Here is a 24,664-nt window from a genome sequence, read left to right as displayed (position 1 = left end):
GCTAAGAGAGGCCGATTCTCTAATGTGGCCCATTCTTTTAATGCGGCCAAATTACATGCCTCGTAATAAAGTTTAAAATCTGGCAGTCCGAGGCCTCCCCTTTTTTTTTCATCAATTAATAATTTTGTACTAATTCTTGCTTTCCGATCTTTCCAAATAAATTTTATTATGTCAGATTTCCATTTTTTAAATAAATAATCGTTCCTAAGTACCGGGAGAGCTTGAAAGAGAAAGAGAAGCTGGGGAAGGACTGTCATTTTAATTATGGCGATTCGTCCTAATAGAGAGAAACTTTGGTGTTTCCATTTATTTAGGTCCTTTTGGATTTTCCCCCATAATGGCTCGTAGTTGTTTTTTATTAGATGTATATTACTTTTTGTAATATTTATCCCTAAATATCTTACCTTGTTTTCAATCTTTATTTCTGCGAGCTCTTGTAATGTATCTCTTGCCTTTTGGTCCATATTTTTGGTCAGCAATTTGGTTTTTTGTTTATTCAATTTGAATCCTGCCACATCCCCAAAACTTTCAATTTTGTTTAGCCAATTCTTAATGTTGTTTATTGGGTCCTCTACTATGCATACCACGTCGTCTGCATAGACTCTCAATTTAAATTGGTGGCCTCCTACTTTGATTCCTTTTAGTGTCTTATCCTCATTTATTGTTCTAATTAGTGTTTCCATGACTAGGATGAACAGTAAGGGGGACAGGGGGCATCCCTGCCGAGTTCCTTGTGTTAGCTGTATGGCTTTTTTGGTTTCCGTCCCATTTATTATAAGTGTGGCTGTCTGATTTGAATAGATTGCCTCTATGGCATTTTTAAAATGGAACCCCATGTCTAATTCATTTATTAATAATTTTAAATATTTCCAATTGATTCTATCAAAAGCCTTCTCGGCGTCAATAAACATTAAGGCTACTTGTTTCTCATTATTACTCTCATAATATTCTATGGTGTCAATGATTACCCTAATATTATCTTTTATTTGCCTATTCGGGAGGAAGCCTACTTGGTCCATTGAGATCCAATTCTTAAGGAAATTTTTCAGCCTCTCTGCCATTATTATTGCGAAAATCTTATAATCATTATTTAAAAGCGAGATGGGCCTATAATTTTTAACTTCTGAAGGGTCTGCTCCCTCTTTCTGTATAAGAACTATATTAGTTTTCTCCCATGATTTAGGTATTTTTGTAGTTTCTAAGATATTATTCAGGACATCTTTTAGTAGAGGACTCAATTCGTCCTTAAATGTTTTGTAGAAAATGGCAGTAAAGCCATCTGGGCCTGGAGCCTTATTCGATTTGAGTTTCCGAATTGCTTCTTCTATTTCAAAGGGGGTAATATTACCATTCAGAATTTCCCTTTGTGTGTCTGTTAGTTTTGGTATTTTTAAGTTTCCCAGATATTTTGAGATATTTTCAGGTGGAATATTTATTTTTTTGTATAATTCTTGGTAGAATTGGAGGAATTGGTCCATTATATCTTTATTCGTCGTATATGTTTTTCCTTTGTATTCTATTTTTGCAATTATCTGTTTTTATTTTCGTTTTTTGGTTTTTATGGCCAGCCATCTCCCAATCTTGTTGGCATTTTGGAAATGATATACTTTAGTAAACTTCATTTGCTTCTCTATTTCTTCTGTTTGTAAAAAATCCAATTGTTTTCTGAGCATTTGGGCAGTATGTAATAGTTTTTTGTCTCTTGGGTTTTCCTTAAGGGAGTTTTCAGTTTCCATTAGCTTTTCCATTATTTCCGTGTTTTTTTTGTTTTTTTCCCTCCTCCTTATGGCTTCCTGCTGTATCAGGTAGCCCCTCATGACTGCCTTCATTGCTTCCCATTGGGTAGTTTTTGTGGTTTCTTCTCCCCTATTTATTTCTAGATACTCCTCTAATAATTTCCTATTCCTCTCGATGTCTATGTCCCTCCTTAGCAAATTTTCATTCAATCTCCATCTGTATGTTATCTCTTCTCCTCCAATTAGGAGCTCAAGTGGACAGTGGTCCGAGAAAACCCTGGGTGTTATCTCAATTTTCTTAATTTTTGTATTGAGTGAGTTACTGATCCAAGCCATATCGATTCGTGTCCACGAATCGTGTCTCCCTGAGTAGTATGTGTAGTCAATTGTTCTATTATTATGGTGTCTCCAAGCGTCTATTAGGTTTAATTTTTCTAATTGGTGTATAAATTTTTTGGGTAATAGGCCGGATCTATTTGTACTTCTATTTTTTTTTTCCTTATGCCGGGATTTATCTTGTGACCCATCAACCACCCCATTAAAGTCGCCAATAAGGATTAATTCATCATATTCTGTTTTATTTATCTCCTTGACCAATTCTTTCATAAATTTAATTTTTGGCCCATTTGGGCAGTAAATGTTACACACTAAAACCAATTGATTTTTAATTTTAATTGTTATTCCTAAAAATCTTCCTTGAGAGTCTCTGAATAGTTGCTTTGGACTTAACCACTCCTTAACGTAGGTCACGACTCCTCTTTTTTTTTCCTTATAAGAGGCTTGGAATGTTTTCCCTAATTTGTCTTGGGTCAAGTGTTTTACGTGCCTGTCGGCTATATGGGTCTCCTGTAAAGCTATTAAATCATAATTTTTTTGCTTTAGGAAGTTGAAGAGTTTTTTCTTCTTACTGGGCGAATTTAGCCCGTTGATATTATTAGAGTATATTCTGACATTTTTCTTGTTCATCGTTGCTTTCTGGCATTTCCCACTGTAACATCTCCTGCGGTACCACCAGTTGGTAGTTCTCGGGTGAGAACTCTCTCAACCTTTTCTGTTCTCTTGCTTCTTCGTCTTCTAGTGGGTCCCTTGTCCATTTAAATGCGCTTCTTCCTCCTTCATTTTCTTCATCTTCCTTTTCTCTGTCCGTATTGGGGTCCTTTTTCCCTTCTTTTAGATCATCTCTCTTTGGGATGTTGTGGAATTTCCTCTGCTTAGGCTCAGACACACTGTCTTTCATATGCGAGTGATAAAAGGCCCGGGCACTCTCTTCGGAATTCAGCCAATATTTTTTCCCATTCAGCGTGACCGTTATCCCCTCTGTTTTTTCCCACCGAAACCTTATTTTTCTCTTTATTAGTTGTTCTGTGAGGAAATAAAATTTCCTTCGCTTCGCTAGGACTTGCTGGGGGATTTCCTTCATGATCGTTATTTTTTGATCTTTGAAAAATAATGATTTTTTCGCGTTTTCTTTAAGAATTTCGTCCCGCGTACTCTTGCGGCAGAAACTCACCACAACATCCCGAGGTGTATTGTTTTTTTTTGCATATCCGGTCGGCACCCTATAAGCCCGGTCGACATCCTGCCCGATGGTCTCCGTGCTCACCTCAAGTAGTTCCGCAAAGAGTTCGATTAAGTTTTGCTTCACATTTTCCTCCTTTAGTACCTGCAGGTTTCGTATTCTAAGTTGGAATTCTGACTCTCTGAATTCCAGTCTTTCCGTTTGTTGTTGTAATTTTAATGTGAGCGTTTCAACTTTGGAGATTTTTGCTTCCATTTTCCCTTGGGTTTTGGCTATTCTTTGGTTCTCTAATTTCATTTTGTCCACGTCCTCTTTTATTTTGCAGATGTCTTCCTTCAATTCTTTCTTCATATTTTGTATTTCAATCTTCAATTCTTTATGTTGTTCCTCATGTTTAGTCGAGAGTTTTTTAATTTCAGCTAAAATGTTGTCTAGTACTGAGTCCTCTGCTGCTTGATCTTTCTTCAGTTGTCCTTCTGCTGTGGGGTCTAACTTACAGAGAGAGTCTCTTCTCGCTTGACCCTTAGTTGCCTGTAGGTTTTTCCCCTTAGTACTTTGCGTTGCCATCTTTATTTTTACAACTTTTTTTTCTGTGAGTTGGTGTTCAGCTTTGTCTTCTTATTATCCTTAATCCTTGGTCAGTCTTACAACGTTATTATTAGATATTATTAGTTTGAATAGTTGGGTTCCTTACCTTTATCCACCTTTCGCCTCCCTTTTGTGCACTTTCCTCCGCTCTTTCCCTCCTGTTGCCGCTCTGCCGTTTGAACTTTCTTCTTCCCTGTACTTTTCCGGTCCTGTTTTCCTTCCTGTTCTTTAGATATCTCCTTGGGGAAGGCGCTCTTCGCTGTGTCGCAATTTGCGCCTATTTCCCCTTCCTGCTTCCTTATTATTCTCAAAACCCTCGCTTCTCGCGAGGTTTACTTTGGTCTCGTCCCTGGGCTTCCTCTTCTCGCGGGAGCTCCTCTGAGATCTTAATACTCGCCGACGAGATCCCGGACTATCTCGCGATTGCTTGAAGTCCGATCCTGCGGCTTGCTTCTTTTTTGTTTACTGTTCCGTCGCGTGGGTGGAGGCAGGTCCTTCCAAGGACGAGTTTGGATATCCTCCGATAAGAATGGACTTTCCGCCACTCTTCTGTCCCTCTCTCTGCGCGTTTTCAAGGTCAGAGTAGTGTGGAGTACAGAAAAGTGAGCGTGCTGGGTCTTTTAGAGGGGGGGGGGAGGGGACGGGGTCTCAGAATGTCAATTTATACAGTTTGACAATATTTTCCAGTATTTTTCTCTTTTCCTCTCTTTCTTCTTCTGTCAGGGGTGCTTTGAATGCAATATTCCTGCTTCTTGGTCGAATGGGGTTGGACTGGATGGCCCATGAGGTCTCTTCCAACTCTATGATTCTATGATTCTAGTTGTAGTTTTACAAAGTCTTGAGCCTTCTCTGCTAAAGAAGACTGGTGCCTTACCAAGCTACAAAACTCGTGATTCCATAGCATTGAGCCATAACAGTTCAAGTGGTGCCAAACTGCATTCATTCCAGAGTGCAGATGCACCCAAACTCCCTCTCACTCAGATCCCATTTTTAAGACTGGAGAACAAACATTGTGCAACAAGCCTTCAATGCGAAATGACCAATACAATGGACCATTGTTTGTCAAACAGGGTGGCAACCTGTGCTGGACGGGGTTACACTCCTCCTGAAGCCACAGGTCTGCAGTCTGGGAGTCCTCTTGGATTCATCGCTCACGCTTGAGGCTCAGGCGTCGGCGGTGTCCGGGAGGGCTTTTGCACAACTGAGACTCGTGCGCCAACTGCGACCGTACCTCGCGAAGGCTGATCTGGCCGGGGTGGTCCATGCCTTGGTCACCTCTAGATTGGACTACTGTAATGCGCTCTACGTGGGGCTGCCCTTGAAAACGGCTCGGAAATTCCAACTGGTCCAACGGGCAGCAGCCAGGATGTTAACTGGTGCTCCTTATAGAGAGAGGTCAACCCTCCTGTTCTAGGAGCTCCACTGGCTGCCATTTATTTTCTGAGCCCAATTTAAGGTGCAGGCAGGGGCGGCTCGTCCATTACGCGAAGTAAGCGGTGGCAGAACACATTTTTTGCCAGGGGCGCAGAGGCGCCTCTGTAAATGCCCCTTGACCGCCACTTGAGGAGCGCCCCCTCAGCTCACAACAGCCCTAGCAGTCCGGGGGGAACCTCGGCTTTCTTGCCTCGCGGCTGGGCGATCCTCTTCCCAAAGGGGCCGGGCCCGTGAGCCTTGCCTCGCCCCTCTCGTTCCTGCTCCACCTGGCAACCGCTCAATCGTTCTCCGTGTTCGATCCCTTCCCCATGACCGGCTCCCTTTCCCGATCCCCGGCGCTCCACCCGCCTCCTCTCCTCTCCCCAATCCGCGGGTGGGCCAAGGGGCGGAGCCGCCACTAGTGGCCCGCTTCAGGTCCAGAGGCGTGTCTGAAGACCCCAGCGTGCACACCAAAAGTCGCCTCTTCTCCTGACTTTCTCTTCAGCCATTGGGATCAAGAGAGAGAGAGAGACCTTCCAGCTGGAGGTATCTCCCACCTCCGCTCCCTCCTTTGTTTTGCGCCTACCTTCAGGAAAGGTGGGCATCTCCACCTCTGTCTTTCTCTCTCTCTCTCTCTCTCTCGGTCCCAATGGCTGAGGAGAAAGTCAGGAGAAGAGGTGACTTTTGGTGCACACGCCGGGGTCTTCAGGCACGACTCCGGACCCAAAGCACGCCAGGCAAGGGAGCAAGTGCGGCAAGTGTAGTTACTGGGATGTATAGTTCACCTACAATCAAAGAGCATTCTGAACTCCACCAATGATGGAATTGAACCAAATATGGCACACAGAACTCCCACGACAAACAGAAAATATATATCAATGATTGGTTGGGGGGGGGGGGGGCGCCAAAATACTGTTTGCTTACCATTGAAAATTACCTAGGGCCGCCTCTGGATGCACCCAAGCTCTCTCTCACTCCGATCCCATTTTTAAGACTGGAGAACAAACATTGTGCAACAAGCCTTCAATGTGAAATGACCATTGTTTGTCAAATACCTCCCCGATGCTAAAGTAGATGACTGTTCCTACCCAAAGGGTGTCAACAGAGAGCCATTTCTAAGCCACTTACTTTTCTTAATTTCCGGATGAAGAGGGTCAGGAGAAGCCAGAAAAGAGTTGCTGCGAGTCCTGTGCAAACCAAAATGATGACCTCGATATTGGACTTTTCCTCAGAGCCTGGAAGGGAAACATAGAATTACCCATTATCTCAATGCACCATGTCATAAATATCCCATGCAAATAAGTGGCATTGCTAAAGCATCATTAGGAAAGACCCTACAATGGTGCATGAATAAAATGATCAGGGGTCTGGAGAACAAGCCCTATGAGGAGCGGCTTAAGGAACTGGGCTTGTTTAGCCTGAAGAAGAGAAGGCTGAGAGGAGATATAATAGCCATGTATAAATATGTGAGAGGAAGCCACAGGGAGGAGGGAGCGGATCAAGGGTCTGGAGAACAAGCCCTATGAGGAGCGGCCTAAGGAGCTGGGCATGTATAGCCTGCAGAAGAGAAGGCTGAGAGGAGATATGATAGCCATGTATAAATATGTGAGAAGAAGCCACAAGGAGGAGGAGGGAGCAAGCTTGTTTTCTGCTTCCCTGGAGACTAGGACGCAAGGGAACAATGGCTTCAAACTACAAGAGAGGAGATTCCATCTGAACACGAGGAAGAACTTCCTGTGAGAGCCGTTCAGCAGTGGAACTTTCTGCCCTGGAGTGTGGTGGAGGCTCCTTCTTTGGAAGCTTTTAAGCAGAGGCTGGATGGTCATCTGTCAGGGGTGATTTGATTGCAATATTCCTGCTTCTTGGCAGAATGGGGTTGGACTGGATGGCCCAGGAGGTCTCTTCCAACTCTTTGATTCTATGATTCTATGTGGGGATGTTTCCGACCCTCAAAAAGGCCTCCAATGTAGAGAAAAGTCAGGGTTGAATTAGGAGTGCAATTCTTCATCAAATTCTCAATTAAATTATTTTTTTTTCTTGCTTTAAAGAAGTCTTTTAAAATTGGTTACGAAACATATTTGCAATTTGGGACTTTTCTGCACAAAATGCACACTCTCTTGTTCCACACAGGAAACAGCACTTCCTACTATTTATTTATTTATTTATTTATTTATTTATTTATTATTCACACTTATTTGCCGCCACTCCCCTGGGGCTCGGAGCGGCTTACAAGAATGACTAAAATCTAACAAAATTTAAAAACAATTTAAAACAATTTAAAAACAGCAATATCAACAATCAAAGGCCTGTTAAAATAGATATGTCTTACACACCCTGCGGAAAGCTGTTAAGTCCCACAAGGCACGGACCTCAGGTGGCAGAGTATTCCAGAGTGATGGTGCCACTGCTGTGAAGGCTCTGCGCCTGGTTGCTGTTAGACGCAAGGTCTTGACACTGGGAGTTTCCAACAAATCTTGGTCCTCAGAACGGAGGGATCTCTGGGGTTGGGAGGGGGTGAGGCGGTCCCTCAGGTCCATCGGCCCCAGACCATGCAAGGCCTTCAAGGTGAGTACCATCCCTTTGAAAGTGATCCGGTGCTCAATGAGTAACCAAAGCAGCTGTACTAAGATTGGGGTGATGTGGCATTTCATCAGAATTCCCGCAAGAAGCCGAGGAGCTGCATTTTGTACCAACTTGAGCTTCCGGGTCACCGGCAGAGGAAGGCCAATGTAGAGGGCGTTACAGTAGTCCAGTCTTGAGATGACCGTGGCCTGGATCACCGTAGCTAGGTCGTCCCTGGACAGGGAGGGGGGCACCCGTCTAGCCTGCTGCAGGTGAAAGAAGGCGGTTTTGCTCACGGCAGAGACCTGGGCCTCCATCGTCAGCAGAGGGTCCAAAAGGACCCCCAGACTCTTGACCAACGAGGACGGGCGTAGCGCCTCGCCATCCAGGGTGGGCAGCTGGATATCCCCACTGCCCAGTCGACCCAGCCATAGGATCTCCGTCTTTGCTGGATTCACCCTCAACCTGCTGGCACACAGCCATCCAGTCACAGCCTCGAGGCACTGATGGAAACAATCGGGTACAGAGTCCGGTCGGCCTTCCATCTTCAGCACCAGCTGAGTGTCATCAGCGTACTGTGAATCATCACGAAGTTTATGATCATCTGGAGAGGCCCTGCTCTCGATCCCACCGCTGTCGCAAACGCGATTGGTGGAGACGAGAGACAGGGCCTTCTCAACAGTGGCTCCCCATCTGTGGAATTTCTTACCCAAAGACATCAAATTGGCCACCTCTCTCCTGTCCTTTAGAAGGAAACTCAAGACTTGGTTGTGGGACTTTGCATTTGACTGTGGAATAGCAGCTTGTTTGAAGAAGACATAAGCAATTTCGAAGTGACAATGAATTGACCCGGACCCGGATTTTAATTGGCATGTTTTAACAACTGTTTATTTAATGTTTCGTTTTAATGAATTTGTTGATTGTTCTTATAATTATGATGACACCGAATGGTGTTTGCCGTGAGGCTGCACCGAGTCCCCCCTCGGGGATGTTTTCAAGATGTTTTAGACTCAAACATTTATTGGACTTCACCATTGACTAACTAGTTGAGACTGGTGGGAGTTGTAATATGGGATGGATAGATTGTAGGGCTGTCCAAACACGGAAAAATTTGTTTCTAAACTCGATTCGTTTTTAGGGGTTTTTTGCGTTTCGTTATTTAAAAGAATTCCAAAATTTTCCTTAAAAAAAGTTCGATATTTACGAAATTTCGGAAATCAAAAAACCAATTACGAAACAATTACGAATCGATTACGAATCGATTCGTTAATGGCGGCCGTGATCGCGCAATACGCTAAAAAAACTTCTGAAGCTTCCCTCTCCCTCTGTTGTTGACTGTTGGTGTGATAATTATATTTTTTTTCACTGAGAAAACAAACAGCAACTCTAAAACTTGCACCAGACATGCGGAAATAATAACGAAACATTTACGAATCAATAACGAATCAATAACAAATCAATTCCGAAACAATTACGAAACGAATTGGAAAAATTCATTTCGTTTTTTAGTTGCTCCTGAATGGTTCAATATCGCTTCGTTATAAAAAAAAAACAACGAATTTTTAACGAATTACGAAATTACGAAACGAAACCGCCCAGCCCTAGTAGATTGCAAAGAATATGTACATTTTCACTAAGGTTCCTTCTAGTCAAGTGTTTCCCAATGTGACACTCGCTGGGACTCCAATCCAATCCAATCCAATCCAAATCCCATCATCCAGTATAATCAACTTCAATACTAGGGATGATGGAAACTGTGGACCAACAATGTCAGTAGAGTTTTGGGCCCAACTTCAATCAAATTGGATTAAATGACACTCCATTTTTTCACCTTGGAACCTCACCTTCGATTTTAATAAAAGCCTGGGTGCTGACTTGGCCCATTTCATTGACCGCCTTGCATTCGTAGTGGCCTTCGTCGTCCTTTTTCACCCGCTCAATCACCAGCGTGTTGTTTTCCATGGAAATCCCTGAAATTGAAATTGATTTCATAAGAAACGGTCAAACTGTCTGCTTTTATTACAGAAAAGTCATTAGTGACCTTTTTCAAAGTCTGGAAACCCCTTGTGCACAAAAAAGAAAGAAAGAAAGAAAATCAGTGGGTAAATTTGGTTATTGATGGATTAAACAGAGCAGACTTTTTGAAAATAATAATAATATGATGTTATTTTGAAAAATATATATGAATAAGAAAAGAAGCCCTTTTAATTGTTTTTAATGTCCCTGGCAAGCCTGAGCTCGTTTTATGCTTTAGCCTTGCGGACCTTTTCCCTACAGGTGTTGGCTATTTGTTTGAATTCTTCTTTGGTGATTTCTCCCTTTTTCCACTTCTTGTGCATGTCTCTTTTGTGTTTTAGCACAGTTAGAAGTTCTTTGGACATCCATTGTGTGTGTGTGTGTAACCATAATCAATAATTAACATTTACATAAATGATCAGCCATTGCCAGAAGGGACATCTATGCTGACAATCATGCCATCACCGTTCAACCACAGAACTTTGAAATTGTTGAAGAGAAGCTCTCCAAAGCTTTAGGTGCTCTTACTGCCTATTGCATGGAAAACCAGCAGATTCCTAATCCATCTAAAATGTAGACATATGCTTTCCATCTTAAGAACATATGAACATCTCAAGCTCTGAGGATTACTTGGGAAGGAATTCCACTGGATCACTGCAGCACATTAAAATTCCTTGTAGTCACTCTGGACCATGACATGACATAAAGAAGCACTGCTTGAAAATCAAGCAAAAAGTGGGAGCTAGAAATAGTATCATATGAAAGCTGTCTGGCACAACCTGGGGATCACAACCAGACTCAGTGAAGACATCTGCCCTTGCGCTATGCTACTCTGCACTGAATAGTATTGATGGATTTCCTAGCAAAGAGAACCATGATCACTGGGGCATACGATGCTTCATTGCTGTGGAAATTGCAGGAGGCCATCCTAACCAAGAGACAATGTGACATGCTCACCAAAGGTGTCTGCCTTCTGCAAGACAATACACCAGTTCACACCTCACCCAAAATTTTGCCCAAATGGAAGAAGCATTCTCCTGTGTCTTTGACATTCTCCCACATCCCCCTTATTCATCCGGCCTCACAGCATTGGACTTCCAGTTTTTCCCCACAATGAAGTTTTTTTTTAAGAGGAAGCATGTTTCACATGAGGAGACTCTGATTTCAGAAGTCACAATGTGATTTTGGAGCCATCTGTCTACTTCTACAAGCGAGGTGTTTACAAAGATGTTAACCATTTCTGCTACCTTGGCAGCTACCTCTCCACCAACGACAACATTGACACCGAAATACAACACCGCCTGAGCTCTGCGAGTGCAGCATTTTTCCAAATGAAGCAGAGAGTGTTTGAAAACCGAGACATTCGTAGGGATACCAAGGTGCTTGTCTATAAAGCTATTGTCCTCTCATCACTGCTATATGCCTGCAAAACGTGGACTGTCTATAGACGTCACATGCAACTTCTAGAACGATTCCATCAGTGCTGCCTCCGGAAAATCCTGCAAATCTCTTGGAAAGACAAGCGGACAAATGTCAGTGTGCTGGAAGAAGCAAAGACCACCAGCATTGAAGCATTCTCTCCTGACGTTTTGTCCACAGCTATGGCAAACATCCTCAAAGGTTGAGGGATCTGTTGGAAACTAGGCAAGGTTTATATATCTGTGAAAGGTCCAGGGTGGGAGAAAGAACTCGTGTCTGTTGGAGGCAAATGTGAATGTTGTAATTTTTTTTGTCGTGTCAGGAGCGACTTGAGAAACTGCAAGTCGCTTCTGGTGTGAGAGAATTGGCCATCTGCAAGGATGTTGCCCAGGGGACGCCCGGATGAACTGATGTTTTATCCTCCTTGTGGGAGGCTTCTCTCATGTCCCCACATGAGGAGCTGGAGCTGATAGAGGGAGCTCATCCGCCTTTCCCCGGATTCGAACCTGCGACCTGTTGGTCTTCAGTCTTGCCGGCACAGGGGTTTAACCCACTGCGCCACCGGAGGCTCCTTTGAAGTGATGGTCTTCTGCCATCAACTCTGCTGGACTGGCCATGTTGTCCGGATGCCCGACCACCGTCTCCCAAAGCAGTTGCTCTACTCCGAACTCAAGAACGGAAAATGGAATGTCGGTGGACAGGAAAAGAGATTGAAAGATGGGCTCAAAGCCAACCTTAAAATCTCTGGCATAGACACTGTGCCGTCGCGCCTGGGGGCTATTATTCTCAATAAAGGAGGGATGGACGTGGTACCTTTCCCCCAAGGGATTGCTTCTTGCCCTCCTATAGGAAACTGGAACTTTCAAGAACCCAAAACGCTGTAAATAACTCAAAATAAGTTTTATTGATCACAAAGAGTTATTTCTTTAAAGCAATGAGCTGGAAACTTCAGAGGGGTGAAGGAAAATATACGTTACAGTCTCAATTAGTCCTGGGTCCAAGGGGTTTGAAGCTGAGAAGCCTCACCAAGTTTCCTCTTTCCTCAATGGCTGTGAATGCCGGAGCAAACCACAACCCCAGATGGCCTATGTTTTGAAGACTTAGGATCTTCCTTTGGTGCCAAAAGAACCGGTTTGAGGGCGCTTGGGTCTCCTCAATGTTGTCCAGGACAATTTGGACATAAAGCATGAGTCCCAAGGGTAAAAGAACCTCAGAGTTGATGCTAAGAGGTGACTTAAATCAGGGTCTTTTAGAGTCAAGTCTCTTTGTTGTTGTTGTTCATTCGTTCAGTCGTCTCCGACTCTTCATGACCTCATGGACCAGCCCACGCCAGAGCTCCCTGTCGGCCGTCACCACCCCCAGCTCCTTCAAGGTCAGTCCAGTCACTTCAAGGATGCCGTCCATCCATCTTGCCCTTGGTTGGCCCCTCTTCCTTTTGCCTTCCACTTTCCCCAGCATCATTGTCTTCTCTAGGCTTTGCTGTCTCCTCCTGATGTGGCCAAAGGACTTCCACTTTGTCTCTAGTTTCCTTCCCTCCAGTGAACAGCTGGGCTTTATTTCCTGGAGGATGGACTGGTTGGATCTTCTCGCAGTCCAAGGCACTCTCAGCACTTTCCTCCAACACCACAGCTCAAAAGCATCGATCTTCCTTCGCTCAGCCTTCCTTCCCGAAGGTCCCGCTCTCACATCCGTAGGTGACTACAGGGAAGACCATGGCTTTGACTAGGCAATGGATCTTTGTTGCCAGTCTGATGTCTCTACTCTTTACTATTTTATCGAGACTGGACATTGCTCTCCTCCCAAGAAGGAAGCGTCTTCTGATTTCCTGGCCACAGTCTGCATCTGCAGTCATCTTTGCGCCTAGAAATACAAAGTCTGTCACGGCCTCCACATTTTCTCCCTCTATTTCCCAGTTGTCAATCATTCTTGTTGCCATAATCTTGGTTTTTTTGACGTTTAGCTGCAACCCGGCTTTTGTGCTTTCTTCTTTCACCTTGATTAGAAGGCTCCTCAGCTCCTCCTCGCTTTCGGCCATCAGAGTGGTGTCATCTGCATATCTGAGGTTGTTAATGTTTCTTCCATCCATTTCCACCCCAGCTTTGCATTCATCAAGCCCCGCACATCCTCGCATGATGTGTTCTGCATACAAGTTAAGAAGGTTGGGTGAGAGGATGCAGCCTTGCCGGACGCCTTTCCCAGTCTTGAACCCGTCTCCTGTTCCGTGGTCAGTTCTGACTGTTGCTACTTGGTCCTTGTACAGATTCCTCAGGAGAGAGGGAAGGGAGCTTGGTCTCCCCTTACCACCAGGAACTTGCCACAATTTATTATGATCCACACAGTCAAAGGCTTTAGAATAGTCAATGAAGCAGAAGTAGATGTTTTTCTGAAACTCCCTGCCTTTCTCCATTCTCCAGCGGATATTGGCAATCTGGTCTCTGGTTCCTCTGCCTTTTCTAAACCCAGCTTGAACGTCTGGCAACTCTCGCTCCATGTATTGCTGGAGTCTTCCTTGCAGGATCTTGAGCATTACCTATTCTGGCATGAGAAATAAGGGCCACTGTACGGAAGTTTTAGAGTCAAGTCTCTTACTCACGTCCATATGGTAGGAACTCTGATGGCAGAATGAGAAAGAAAAGGAAGCTCTCCCCTCCTGCAGGAAAGGGTGGAGCAAAACAGTACTGATTGACAGCTATAAGTAACCAATCCATACAACTATACATAAGCAGGGTAAAAGGGGCAGGATTAAGCATGATATAACAGTTTAAATCTTACAACTTACAGTTCTACACATAGGTGGCGCCACTTGTGCCGCCACAGACACTGAGAACTGGGAAGCCCTGGCCTGTGATCGCTTCAGCTGGAGGTCAGCTGTGATCAGCAGTGCTGCAGAATTTGAAGAGGCACGAATGGAGGGCGAAAGAGAGAAACGTGACAAGAGGGAGGCATGTCAAGCCTACCCCGACGGGGACCACCTTCCATCTGGAAACCGATGCCTTCACTGTGGGAGAACATGCAGATCAAGAATAAGGTCACCTATGGACCCACCCTGGAGGATTATCCTACTCGGACAATGAGGGATCGCCTAAGTAAGTACAAAGATGGGAGAAATGTGTGTCCCAAGGTGTCACCGATGGAGAGAAGGACTCAGAACTGGGCCAAGTTTCATTGCTCTCTCTCAGTCCACGGGAAGCGGGTCAGGGGAAATCTTTAACCAATACCCCTTGCTTTTCAAGGAGAGACCACTTTGCAATCTACCACTTTGCAATCTATTATTAATGACTTAGATGAAGGGCTAGAAGGCAGGATCATCGAGTTTGCAGACGACACCAAATTGGGAGGGATAGCCAAGAGGACAGGAGCAGGATTCAAAATGATCTTGACAGATTAGAGAGATGAATGGGCAAAACTAACAAAATGAAGTTCAACAGTGACAAATGCAAGATACTCCACTTTGGCAGGAAAAACGAAATGCAAAGATACAGAATGGGTGACGCCTGGCTTGAGAGCAGTACGTGTGAAAAAGATCTTGGAGTCCTCGTGGACAACAAGTTAAACATGAGCCAACAATGTGATGTGGCGGCAAAAAAGCCAATGGGATTTTGGCCTGCATCAATAGGAGCATAGTGTCTAGATCTAGGGAAGTCATGCTCCCCATGCTCTATTCTGCTTTGGTTAGACCACTTTACCGGGAATATTGTGTCTAATTCTGGGCACCACAATTCAAGAGAGATATTGACAAGCTGGAATGTGTCCAGAGGAGAGCGACTAAAATGATAAAAGGTCTGGAGAACAAGCCCTATGAGGAGCGGCTTAAGGAGCTGGGCATGTTTAGCCTGAAGAAGAGAAGGCTGAGAGGGGATATGATGAGGGCCATGTATAAATATGTGAGAGGAAGCCACAGGGAGGAGGAGGGAGCAAGCTTGTTTTCTGCTTCCCTGGAGACTAGGACGCAATGGAACAATGGCTTCAAGCTACAAGAGAGAAGATTCAATCCGAACATGAGGAAGAACTTCCTGACTGTGAGAGCCGTTCAGCAGTGGAACTCTCTGCCGTGGAGTGTGGTGGAGGCTCCTTCTTTGGAAGCTTTTAAACAGAGGCTGGATGGCCATCTGTCAGGGGTGATTTGAATGCAATATTCCTGCTTCTTGGCAGAATGGGGTTGGACTGGATGGCCCAGGAGGTCTCTTCCAACTCTTTGATTCTATGATTCTATACCTGCCATTTCCTGGATGCATTTTCTAAGCAAATCTGTTTTGCCAAGGAGTTGTCATCACGCGCCACAAATAACAGAACCCACCGGGAAAGGCATACAAAGGGGAATAGATGTACGTTGGATTGTTATTATTATTTTTTTGTGATATGCCTTGCCTGTGAATCCTCCTGCTGCTGTTAACACAAGCCCTGTGCGTATGTTACCATGCCGAGTGTGGCGACGTTTCCCCCGAGGTGAGATCTCTCTCCTTCCAGATATTTTATTGATGTTTCCATTGGGTGGGTGAGTTACATCCTTGTCCCTCTGGAATTATTTATGGGATTCCAGGCGTCGCAAAGAGTTCTTTATCCCCCCTCAGAAGAGCCTGCTCTGAATTATAGATGGCTCCGCTTTCCACCGAACCCAAAGAGGAAAATTAAAGATGTAGAGGAACGGGGAGAAATTGCTTGGAGGGGAGGAAAGCAAAGATGTGCACCTCCGATCCAAGCGTGGCAATGGAGGAAGGCAAGGTGCTATTTTAAGGTCAATGGAGGCTGTTTTATAATGCACTAGCTGTACCCTGCCACGCGTTGCTGTGGCCTATAGTAAATCTTTTCAAAGTAGAGGTAGATATCTGGTCTATTATGAAAGAGAGGTACCTATTAGGCCTGGGTAACAACGGAAAAAATTATTTCTAAAATCGATTTGTATTTGGGGTTTTTTTTTGTTTCGATATTTAAAATAATTACAAAATTTTCCCTTAAAAAAGTTCGATATTTACGAAATTTCGTAAATGCTAAAAAATTAACGAATCGATTTCCGAAACAATAACGAATCGATTCGTTAATGGCGGACGCGACCGCGAAATACGCTAAAAAACCTCCAAAAACTTCTGAAGCTTCCCTCTCCCTCTGTTGTTGACTGTTGGTGTGATATTATAATTTTTTTCACTAATTAAACAAAAAACTTGCCCCAGACATGCGGAAATAATAACGAAACGACCTCAAAACAATAACGAAACTAACACAATAACGAAATACGAAGCATTTACAAAACGCATTTAAAAATTCGTTTTTTTAAATAATTGCTCCAGAATGGTTCGTTATGGTTTTGTAATTGGAAAAATTAACGAATTATTAACGAATTACGAATTAACGAAACGAAACCGCCCAGGCCTAGTACCTATCTATTCCTTCCCCCCTTTTCTCCCCCTTTCTCTCCTTTCTTCCTTCTCTACCTCTTTCTTTCTTTCTTTCCTTCTTTCGCTCCTTGGTTTCATCCTTCTCTCTTTCCTTCATTCCCTCCCCCTTTCTTCCTTCGCCTCCTTTCTTCCCTCCCTGTTTCCTTCCTTCTTTCATTTTTTATTTCCTTTTCTCCTTCCTCCTTTACCTCTTTCCTGCCTTTCCTTCCTTTTATTTTTCTTTCCTTTCTACTTTCTCTTCTTCCTTCCTTTGGTACCTCTTTCTTTCCTGCCTTCCCTCCTTCCTTTCTTCCTTCTCTATGCTTACCAAACCCTTCTCATGGGAGTCCTGTGTGCCACGTTTGGTTTAATTCCTCGTTGGTGGAGTTCAGAATGCTTTGATTATAGGTAAACTATAAATCCCAGCAGCTACAATGGAGGGGGGTGGGAGGAGGAGGAGTGCAGGGGAGGGCCTCGGTGGGTGTGGGCGGGGCTTCGGCGGAGGGGGGTGTGAGGAGGAGGAGGAGTGCAGGGGCAGGGCCTTGGTGGGTGTGGTCGGGGCTTTAGCAGAGGGGGGGTGGGAGGAGGAGGAGGAGTATAGGGGCGGGGCCTCGGTGGGTGTGGGTGGAGCTTTGGCGGAGGGGGGTGGGAGGAGGAGGAGGAGTGCAGGGGCGGGGCCTCGGTGGGTGTGGTCGGGGCTTTGGCAGAGGGGGGGTGGGAGGAGGAGGAGGAGTATAGGGGCGGGGCCTCGGTGGGTGTGGGCGGAGCTTTGGCGGAGGGGGGTGGGAGGAGGAGGAGTGCAGGGGTGGGGCCTCGGTGGGTGTGGGCGGGGCTTTGGCAGAGGGGGTGGGAGGAGGAGTATAGGGGCGGGGCCTCGGTGGGCGTGGGTGGGACTTCGGCGGAGGGGGGAGGGAGATGCGGAGGGTGCATTGGCCGTTTGACCATGTGCACGCACCGGGGACTTTGCGCCATTGCTCATGCTCAGTAGTTTTGTCGTTTTGTGAGTGTGTTGTTGTGTTGTTTTTTATTTTGATTCAATTTGTTTGTACCTTGTGGGTTGAGGTATGTGCATGGGAATTTTGGTTAATTTTCGTTGGGGTTTTTTTGAGTTTTGCTGTCCCGTTGGACGCCCCTTACAGATTTATATATATAGATTCACTGCTTTCAGAACACAACGTGTTTAGTCTTGTCCTGGGGATGAGCATAGGAAAAGGCAACCGCTGGGTGCCCAAAATGATCTTGGGAAAATTCCTATTTTTCTCTCGCTTTCTCTGATGGCATTTCAGCTGTGACAGATGCCTATTGGATTAGCATTATTAACACAACACACACACAATTCCCAGAGCTGTGTAAAAAACCCCCACATATTGCTATGTGAACGACAAGGATGAAAGGATACTTCTCTGCTTTTATGGATCCCCTCGGCAGGCCTTGGCTAAGAGAGTATTTACTTTTGAAGAGTGAGAGTATTTTATCTGTTTTTATTGGTGTTTTCGTTGTATTTTATGAGTTGCAAGAGATGCTAGAGTTGTGCATATTTGCAGGCAGAAGTGCCTTGGTTGACCAGGCTTTTGGGACGAAGGCCAAGAGAGAGAGAGAGAGAGAGAGAGAGAGAGCAAACCAAGCAATAGATATATTTGGAATCCTGTTTAGAGTAAACCCATTGTATCCATTGCTGACTGATAGAGCAACATGGAGGTAAATGCAATGATTCAATGGGGTCTGTTTTAGTCAGGTCTAATGACGTCATCATAGAATCATAGAATCAAAGAGTTGGAAGAGACCTCCTGGGCCATCCAGTCCAACCCCATTCTGCCAAGAAGCAGGAATATTGCATTTAAATCACCCCTGATCCACCTCAAAGTAGCCTTGCCTAGCACACATTTGACTGGTTTGTGTCATGTATCATGTTCTGCAGTTGATGGTGGCTGCTGGTGGTAGGCCTAGCAGTTGGTGATGGAAGCATGAATGTAAGTCTTAGTTCTAAAAGGTTGAGTAATCTGTAAGTAAGAGTTCATGGGTGAAAGCAATTAAGGGTGGAGGTATGCAAGAGAGAGGCTGCAGTTGGGTGTTTCTGGATATAAGGAGCTAGCCTTGGGACTGATCTTCGGGAGAAAAGTATTGTTTTATCTTGGTGGTAGATGCTGCTGGTTTCCCCCCAGGTTTGTGGATTTTCGGTGTCCTGATCTGTCTCCTGGACCTTTGGAATCCTGGAAATTGGAACCTTTGGACTGGCTTTTGACTACGGTATAGACTCGTGATCCTTGGACTTTGTTTATTAAACTCTTGGCATTTGACCACTGGACTGGACCTTTTGACTTCAGAGTTATCTTGAACCTGCAACAGTGTTTGCTGTTTTTGTTTTATATTCTGTGGCTGAGTGCAATCTTTATGTTTTATATTTTGGACTATTAAAACAGCCAGAAAGTAAGTGCTGTTTTAATTAAATTGTGGACTATTATCACAAAGTGGGTTTTTGTTTGGTTCATCTATGTGTTGGGGTTCAGCCTGATCCTGATCTGTGTGAACTGGATTCTCTGATAGTTTTTCCAACTGAGCAAGCTCTCCCTGACCCTGACAGTGCGGAATCTGTTGTTGATGCAGAGGTCAGCGAAGATGAAAATGAAACTCAACAGCTGGAGGAGAATGTTTTGGAAGTTAGCCGTGATATCACTAGCCGTGATATCTCTCCACCTAGGGTTTTTAATGAGGACCGAAGAGAACAGATAGTTAGAGACAGAAATGTTTCCCAGTTTCTACGAAGGTCACATCGTTTACAGGAGAGACAGGCCCAGACATCAAAGTCAAGGGGCGTTACAAAGAATAGCTTCTTTGGTTTTAGAGGCCTCCTGCCGGGTGCCTCTTTAGATCAAGCAACGTTTGGGACTGTGGCTGTGCTTTGGCAGAATTCCTGTGTTCCATGGCCAGTAATCCCAGAGGCTTCTAGTTTTCAAGTTCATGGTTAGTAAAAGGCTAATAGATTCCTGGTTCTTGTTTTGTGGCTTTTGAAATTTTGCTCAAGTTCAGAGATTCTACTGACTGCTGTGTTTTTCTGTGGCTTTTTGACTTTGCATTTACCTTTCTTTTGTAACCAATTTTTCATCAATAAACAAGGATTGCTTTTCCTACAGTCCAGTGTGGTGGATTTAATCTTATGGTCTCGTTTCTTGAGCTGGGATGCAACACTATGCCTGAATAAAGTAGAGCCCTGGCATCATGACAGTTTGCTTGTAAGAAGGGCATGGGGACTTTGTCGAAGGCCTTGCTGAAATTGATGAAAACTATTATTATGAAAGTGATGGCTCTTATCTGAAGCCCCTTCCAGGTCTGCTACACCTTTTGGCCATGACAAAACAAGCACAACAACATGATGGCACCAAACGTTTAGGGAACAAGGGCTCACCTGAAGCTGGGGCGATGGGGTTGCCGTTCTTCAGCCACGCAATCACCGGTTGGGGTGTCCCACGGGCCCGGCACTCGAGGACGATCTTCCCACTGACGTTCACCTCCAAGTCGGTCAAGTTCTCCATAATGCGAGGGATGGTCTTAACTGCAAAGAGAGTAAAAAAAGAGCTCTTTGATGGCCACGAATCCACCTACATCCCTCCAATTCTACCTGAATGGAGTACTGATCTGAATGTAATAGAGCTACAGTTGAGCTAAGTCAATGTATAAGTCAAAGGCATCCTGGTAGTTTGTTACACAGATGTAGATCTCACGTCTGCATATGTCTCCTTTTGTGGTCATTGTGGATCTCAGAATCCCATATCTCCTTCATACAATTCCCCAAACTTCCCATAAGACAGAGATGTAGGGATCAATGGAAGTCAAGAAACATCAGGAGAACATCCAGTTATGGGATTGTAACACTCTGGATACATCCCGCATAGATTACTGCAACACACTCTATGTGGAGTTGCCTCTGAAGACTGCTCGGAAGCTCCAGCTAGTCCAACGTTCAGCAGCTAGGTTGTTCACGGCAGTTGGGTACAGGGAGCATACAACCCCCTTGTTACAACAGCTTCATTGGCTACCTATTAGCTTCTGAGCACAATTCAAAGTGCTGGCCGTGACCAATGAAACCCTAAACGATTCTGGCCCAGCTTACCTGTCCTAACGTCTCTCCCTCTATGAACCCCCAAGGACCTTAAGATCATCTGGAGAGGCCCTGCTCCCAGTCCCACCACCATCGCAGTCGCGGTTGGGAATGAGAAACAGGGCCTTCTCGGTGGTGGCCCCTCGGCTGTGGAACTCCCTCTCTAAGGAGATTAGATCTGACTCCTCCTTCATGAACTTCCGGAAGAAGCTCAAACCCTGGTTATGGGATCAAGCATTTGCAGAATAGATGGTTTTAATGGTAAGAAAGTTTTAGTGAACAGCAATGGACTGATTTGGAAGATGACTTGAAATCGGGAACTGTTTCAATGTATATTTTTAGTTGTTTTTAATGTATGCTAGGTCTATTTTATGCTTTGTTATTTATTGTTCGGCACCAAATGGTGCCTGCTGGTAGCCGTCCTGAGTGCCTCTTCGAAGGTGAGAAGGACGGTGTAATGAATCCCTTACCTTAGCTAGTTGGTTGAAGCCTAAAGGAGTAGGCCTGGCAAAGCCACAGCGTCCATTTTAGAAAAGGGAGCTGGATAGAAGCCATTTTAGTTAGGTTTTCCTTGAGGGGGCGTGTTCAAATCTTAGAGGTAAATTAAGGAGATTAGGATTAGATAGAAAGTGGTTTGGAGCAAAAAAGTGTCCTTTTAAAACAGAGGCTTGAAGTTCCAGTGAGTCAGTTAGGGTTTGGAGTTGTCAAGAGAGTTGGTGTTAGTTCAGAGCGAGTTTGGGCTTTGAGGAGAAGAGTGGGTTAGTCTTTTGTGAAGTATTCAGAGTAACTATTAGTAGATAGTAGGGCTGGGCGATTTCGTTCATTAATTTCGTAATTCGTTATTAATTCGTAATTTTTTTGATAACAAAGCGATATTGAACCATTCAGGAGCAACTAAAAAACGAAACGAATTTTTCAATTCGTTTCGTAATCGTTTCGAAATCGTTTCGAAATCGTTTCGTTATTATTTCCGCATGTCTGGTGCAAGTTTTAGGGTTGCTGTTTGTTTTCTCAGTGAAAAAAAAATATAATTATCACACCAACAGTCAACAACAGAGGGAGAGGGAAGCTTCAGAAGTTCCCCCTGTCCCATTTGGAGGGGTTTTTTAGCGTATTGCGCGATCGCGTCCGCCATTAACGAATCGATTTGTTATTGTTTTGTTATTGTTTCGTAATTTCTGAAATTTTTTTAAAGGAAAATTTCGGAATTCTTTTAAAAATCGAAACGCAAAAACCCCCTAAAAACGAATCGAGTTTGGAAATAATTTTTTCCGTGGTTGCCCAGCCCTAGTAGATAGCTAGAATATTGTTGTGGAGCAGTACGCAGTTAGTGGACTGTTCAATTCCAAGGGAAGTCTAGTTCAGGGTATTTTTGGCTAGATCCTAAGGGGCAGTTTTGGGAGTTACTGTCAGAGATTGATTTCCTGAAGTAACTTTGAAGACTTGTAACCCAGAAGTATTTAAGATTTCACTCTAATGCAACCACAAGCTTTTTCATGCCAGAACTTTTTGAAACCATTAAGCATTTGTACGTGAATTAATTCAAGCCTGTTCAATAAACATTCTTGTTTCTTTATTAACTTATACCAGCCTCAGTGTGTGTACCTTTGTGGTCAAAGTATTGCTTCACAGCAGCCACTAGGAATCTAAAGTGGCACAGTGTGTGTTACAGAACAAACTCACAATATTACCTCAGCCTGATTATTATTGGAATGGTGGCAGCGGATTTCATTTGAAGAATCATTTTAAATCTCTCAAGTTTAGTGTTTCCCAGTTCCTACCTTTTGAATTTCTAAGTGTCTCTTCCCTTCTCTGATCTAAATTCCCCTGATAGTGTTATATTTCAGTGAGATATATTTCAACAACTAATTTAAAGGGAAATTCAAATCTATACAACTGTTTCAGCAACCATACTCCCTCTTCCTTGTAACGGCTTTATATTGTTAGTGAGCCACGTGTTATATTTATATTTTTAGGTGGTGCTTGGTCGTTATAGATGGGATAGAAATGCTCCCAATAAATAAATAAATAAATAAATCCCGATGCAAAATGATATCCTCAAACTGTGGCTATCTCTGAAAATGACTTTCCAATTAAACACTGACCTATGGGGTCATAGGCCTATATATTGGGTAACAACGGAAAAATGTGGTTCTAAACTTGTTTCGTTTGTAGGGGGTGACGGCGTTTTGGGTTTTTTTTTGGACTTCCGAAATTGTCCTTTTCAAAATTTCGAAATTTATGAAATTTCGTAAATTTTGAATCGATTTGTTAATGGCGGATGCGATTGCGCAATATGCTAAAAAAACCTCCAAATGGGACAGGGGGAACTTCTGAAGCTTCCCTCTCCCTCTGTTGTTGACTGTTGGTGTGATAAAACAAACAACAACTATATTATATTATATTATATTATATTATATTATATTATATTAATATTATTATATTATATTGTTGTATATTATATTATAATATTATTATATTATATTATTGTATATTATATTATATTATTATAATTTTATTATATTATTATTATATTATATATTATTATATTATATATATTATATTATATATTATTATATTATATATAGGTAAAGGTAAAGGTAGTCCCCTGACTTTAAGTCCAGTCATGTCTGACTCTGGGGTGTGGTGCTCATCTCCATTTCTAAGCCGAAGAGCCAGCGTTGTCCGTAGACACCTCCAAGGTCATGTGGCCGGCATGACTGCATGGAGCGCCGTTACCTTGCCGCCGGAGCGGTACCTATTGATCTACTCACATTTGCATGTTTTCGAACTGCTAGGTTGGCAGAAGCTAGGGCTGACAGTGGAAGCTCACGCCGCTCCCCGGAATTGAACCTGCGACCTTTCGATCAACAAGCTCAGCAGCTCAGTGCTTTAACCCACTGCGCCACCGGGGGCTCCTATATTATATATATTATATTATATATATTATATTATATATTATATATTATTATATTATATTACAAAAATAATTACGAAACAATTACGAAAATTGGAAAAAAATGTTTTGATTCTTAATTACTCCTCACACTATTCCTGCATGGCTCGATATTGGATCGTAAGCTAATTTAAATACGATTTAATAACGAATAACGAAATTAACGAACTGCATCGCCCAAGCCTACTATATATCGATGGATATGCATCCATGGGCTGAAAATATTCTTTTTAAAAATGCCAAAAGCAAATCTTGATTTGCCATTTGATATTAGTTACCTATTGATCTACTCACATTTGCATGTTTTTGAACTGCTAGCTTGGCAGAAGCTGGGGCTAACAGCTGGAGCTCACTCCATTCCCCAGATTCGAACCGCGCACCTTTCGGTCAGCAAGTTCACCAGTGCAGCGGTTTAACCCGCTGCACCAACGGGGCCATTTTACTATGCTGTTGCATATCATGGGACTTGGGTATCCACTCTGAAAAATTACGGCAATGATATGTGATATGCAAGCGGCTCTTTAATTTCCTTCCTTATAAAATCCCAGAATGTGCATAATCGGAAAACTAAATTCATTCGTGACCTGAGAACAGAGTTTGCATCCAGACGGATTTGAGAAGAGGTCTGACTTCCTGAGACCTGGGAGCCTCTTCTCTTTGACTTGCGCCTCAAAGAATTCTCCTTTGTTCCCTTTGTCTTCTGAAATTCTAATGAATCCACAGAACTTGGCACAGTCTAGACTTTTTTGTCTGGTTTCTTTGACCACTGTATCCGTTCCTGAAGAAAGGAAGTGGACACTTGAAAGTTTTCCCCGTGCACCTCTGTTCTCTCCTTCCACATTGGCCAATGGACCTTCAATGCTTCTATATCTATCGATAGTGTTAAACTCTTTTTACTTGGACCAGTGGGACTATGGTGGCATCTTCCCAGAAAGGAGGAGAGAGAAAGAGAGAAGAAAGAAAGGAAGAAGGGAGGGAGGGAGAAGG

The 24,664-nt window shown here is 43.7% G+C and overlaps 1 protein-coding gene across 2 annotated transcripts in view; it reads right to left on the bottom strand.

Annotated features, from left to right (window-relative positions):
- LOC132763093 (vascular endothelial growth factor receptor kdr-like) overlaps nucleotides 1-24,664 on the bottom strand; it is a 290,667-nt gene that overhangs the window by 72,871 nt on the left and 193,132 nt on the right. For both annotated transcript variants that reach the window (XM_067471671.1, XM_067471670.1), the window contains exons 14-16: nucleotides 20,029-20,175; nucleotides 9,663-9,788; nucleotides 6,385-6,491 (exon numbers count right to left, since the gene is read on the bottom strand). In XM_067471671.1, coding sequence (XP_067327772.1) covers nucleotides 6,385-6,491; nucleotides 9,663-9,788; nucleotides 20,029-20,175 — 380 coding nt within the window. The remainder of the gene's footprint in view (nucleotides 1-6,384; nucleotides 6,492-9,662; nucleotides 9,789-20,028; nucleotides 20,176-24,664) is intronic.

This window comes from Anolis sagrei, chromosome 10 (genome assembly GCF_037176765.1).
Source record: "Anolis sagrei isolate rAnoSag1 chromosome 10, rAnoSag1.mat, whole genome shotgun sequence".
Classification (NCBI taxonomy): Eukaryota; Metazoa; Chordata; class Lepidosauria; order Squamata; family Dactyloidae; genus Anolis; species Anolis sagrei.
The sequence above is the reverse complement of the archived record's forward strand: the minus strand, read 5'-3'. Positions and strand labels throughout refer to the sequence as shown.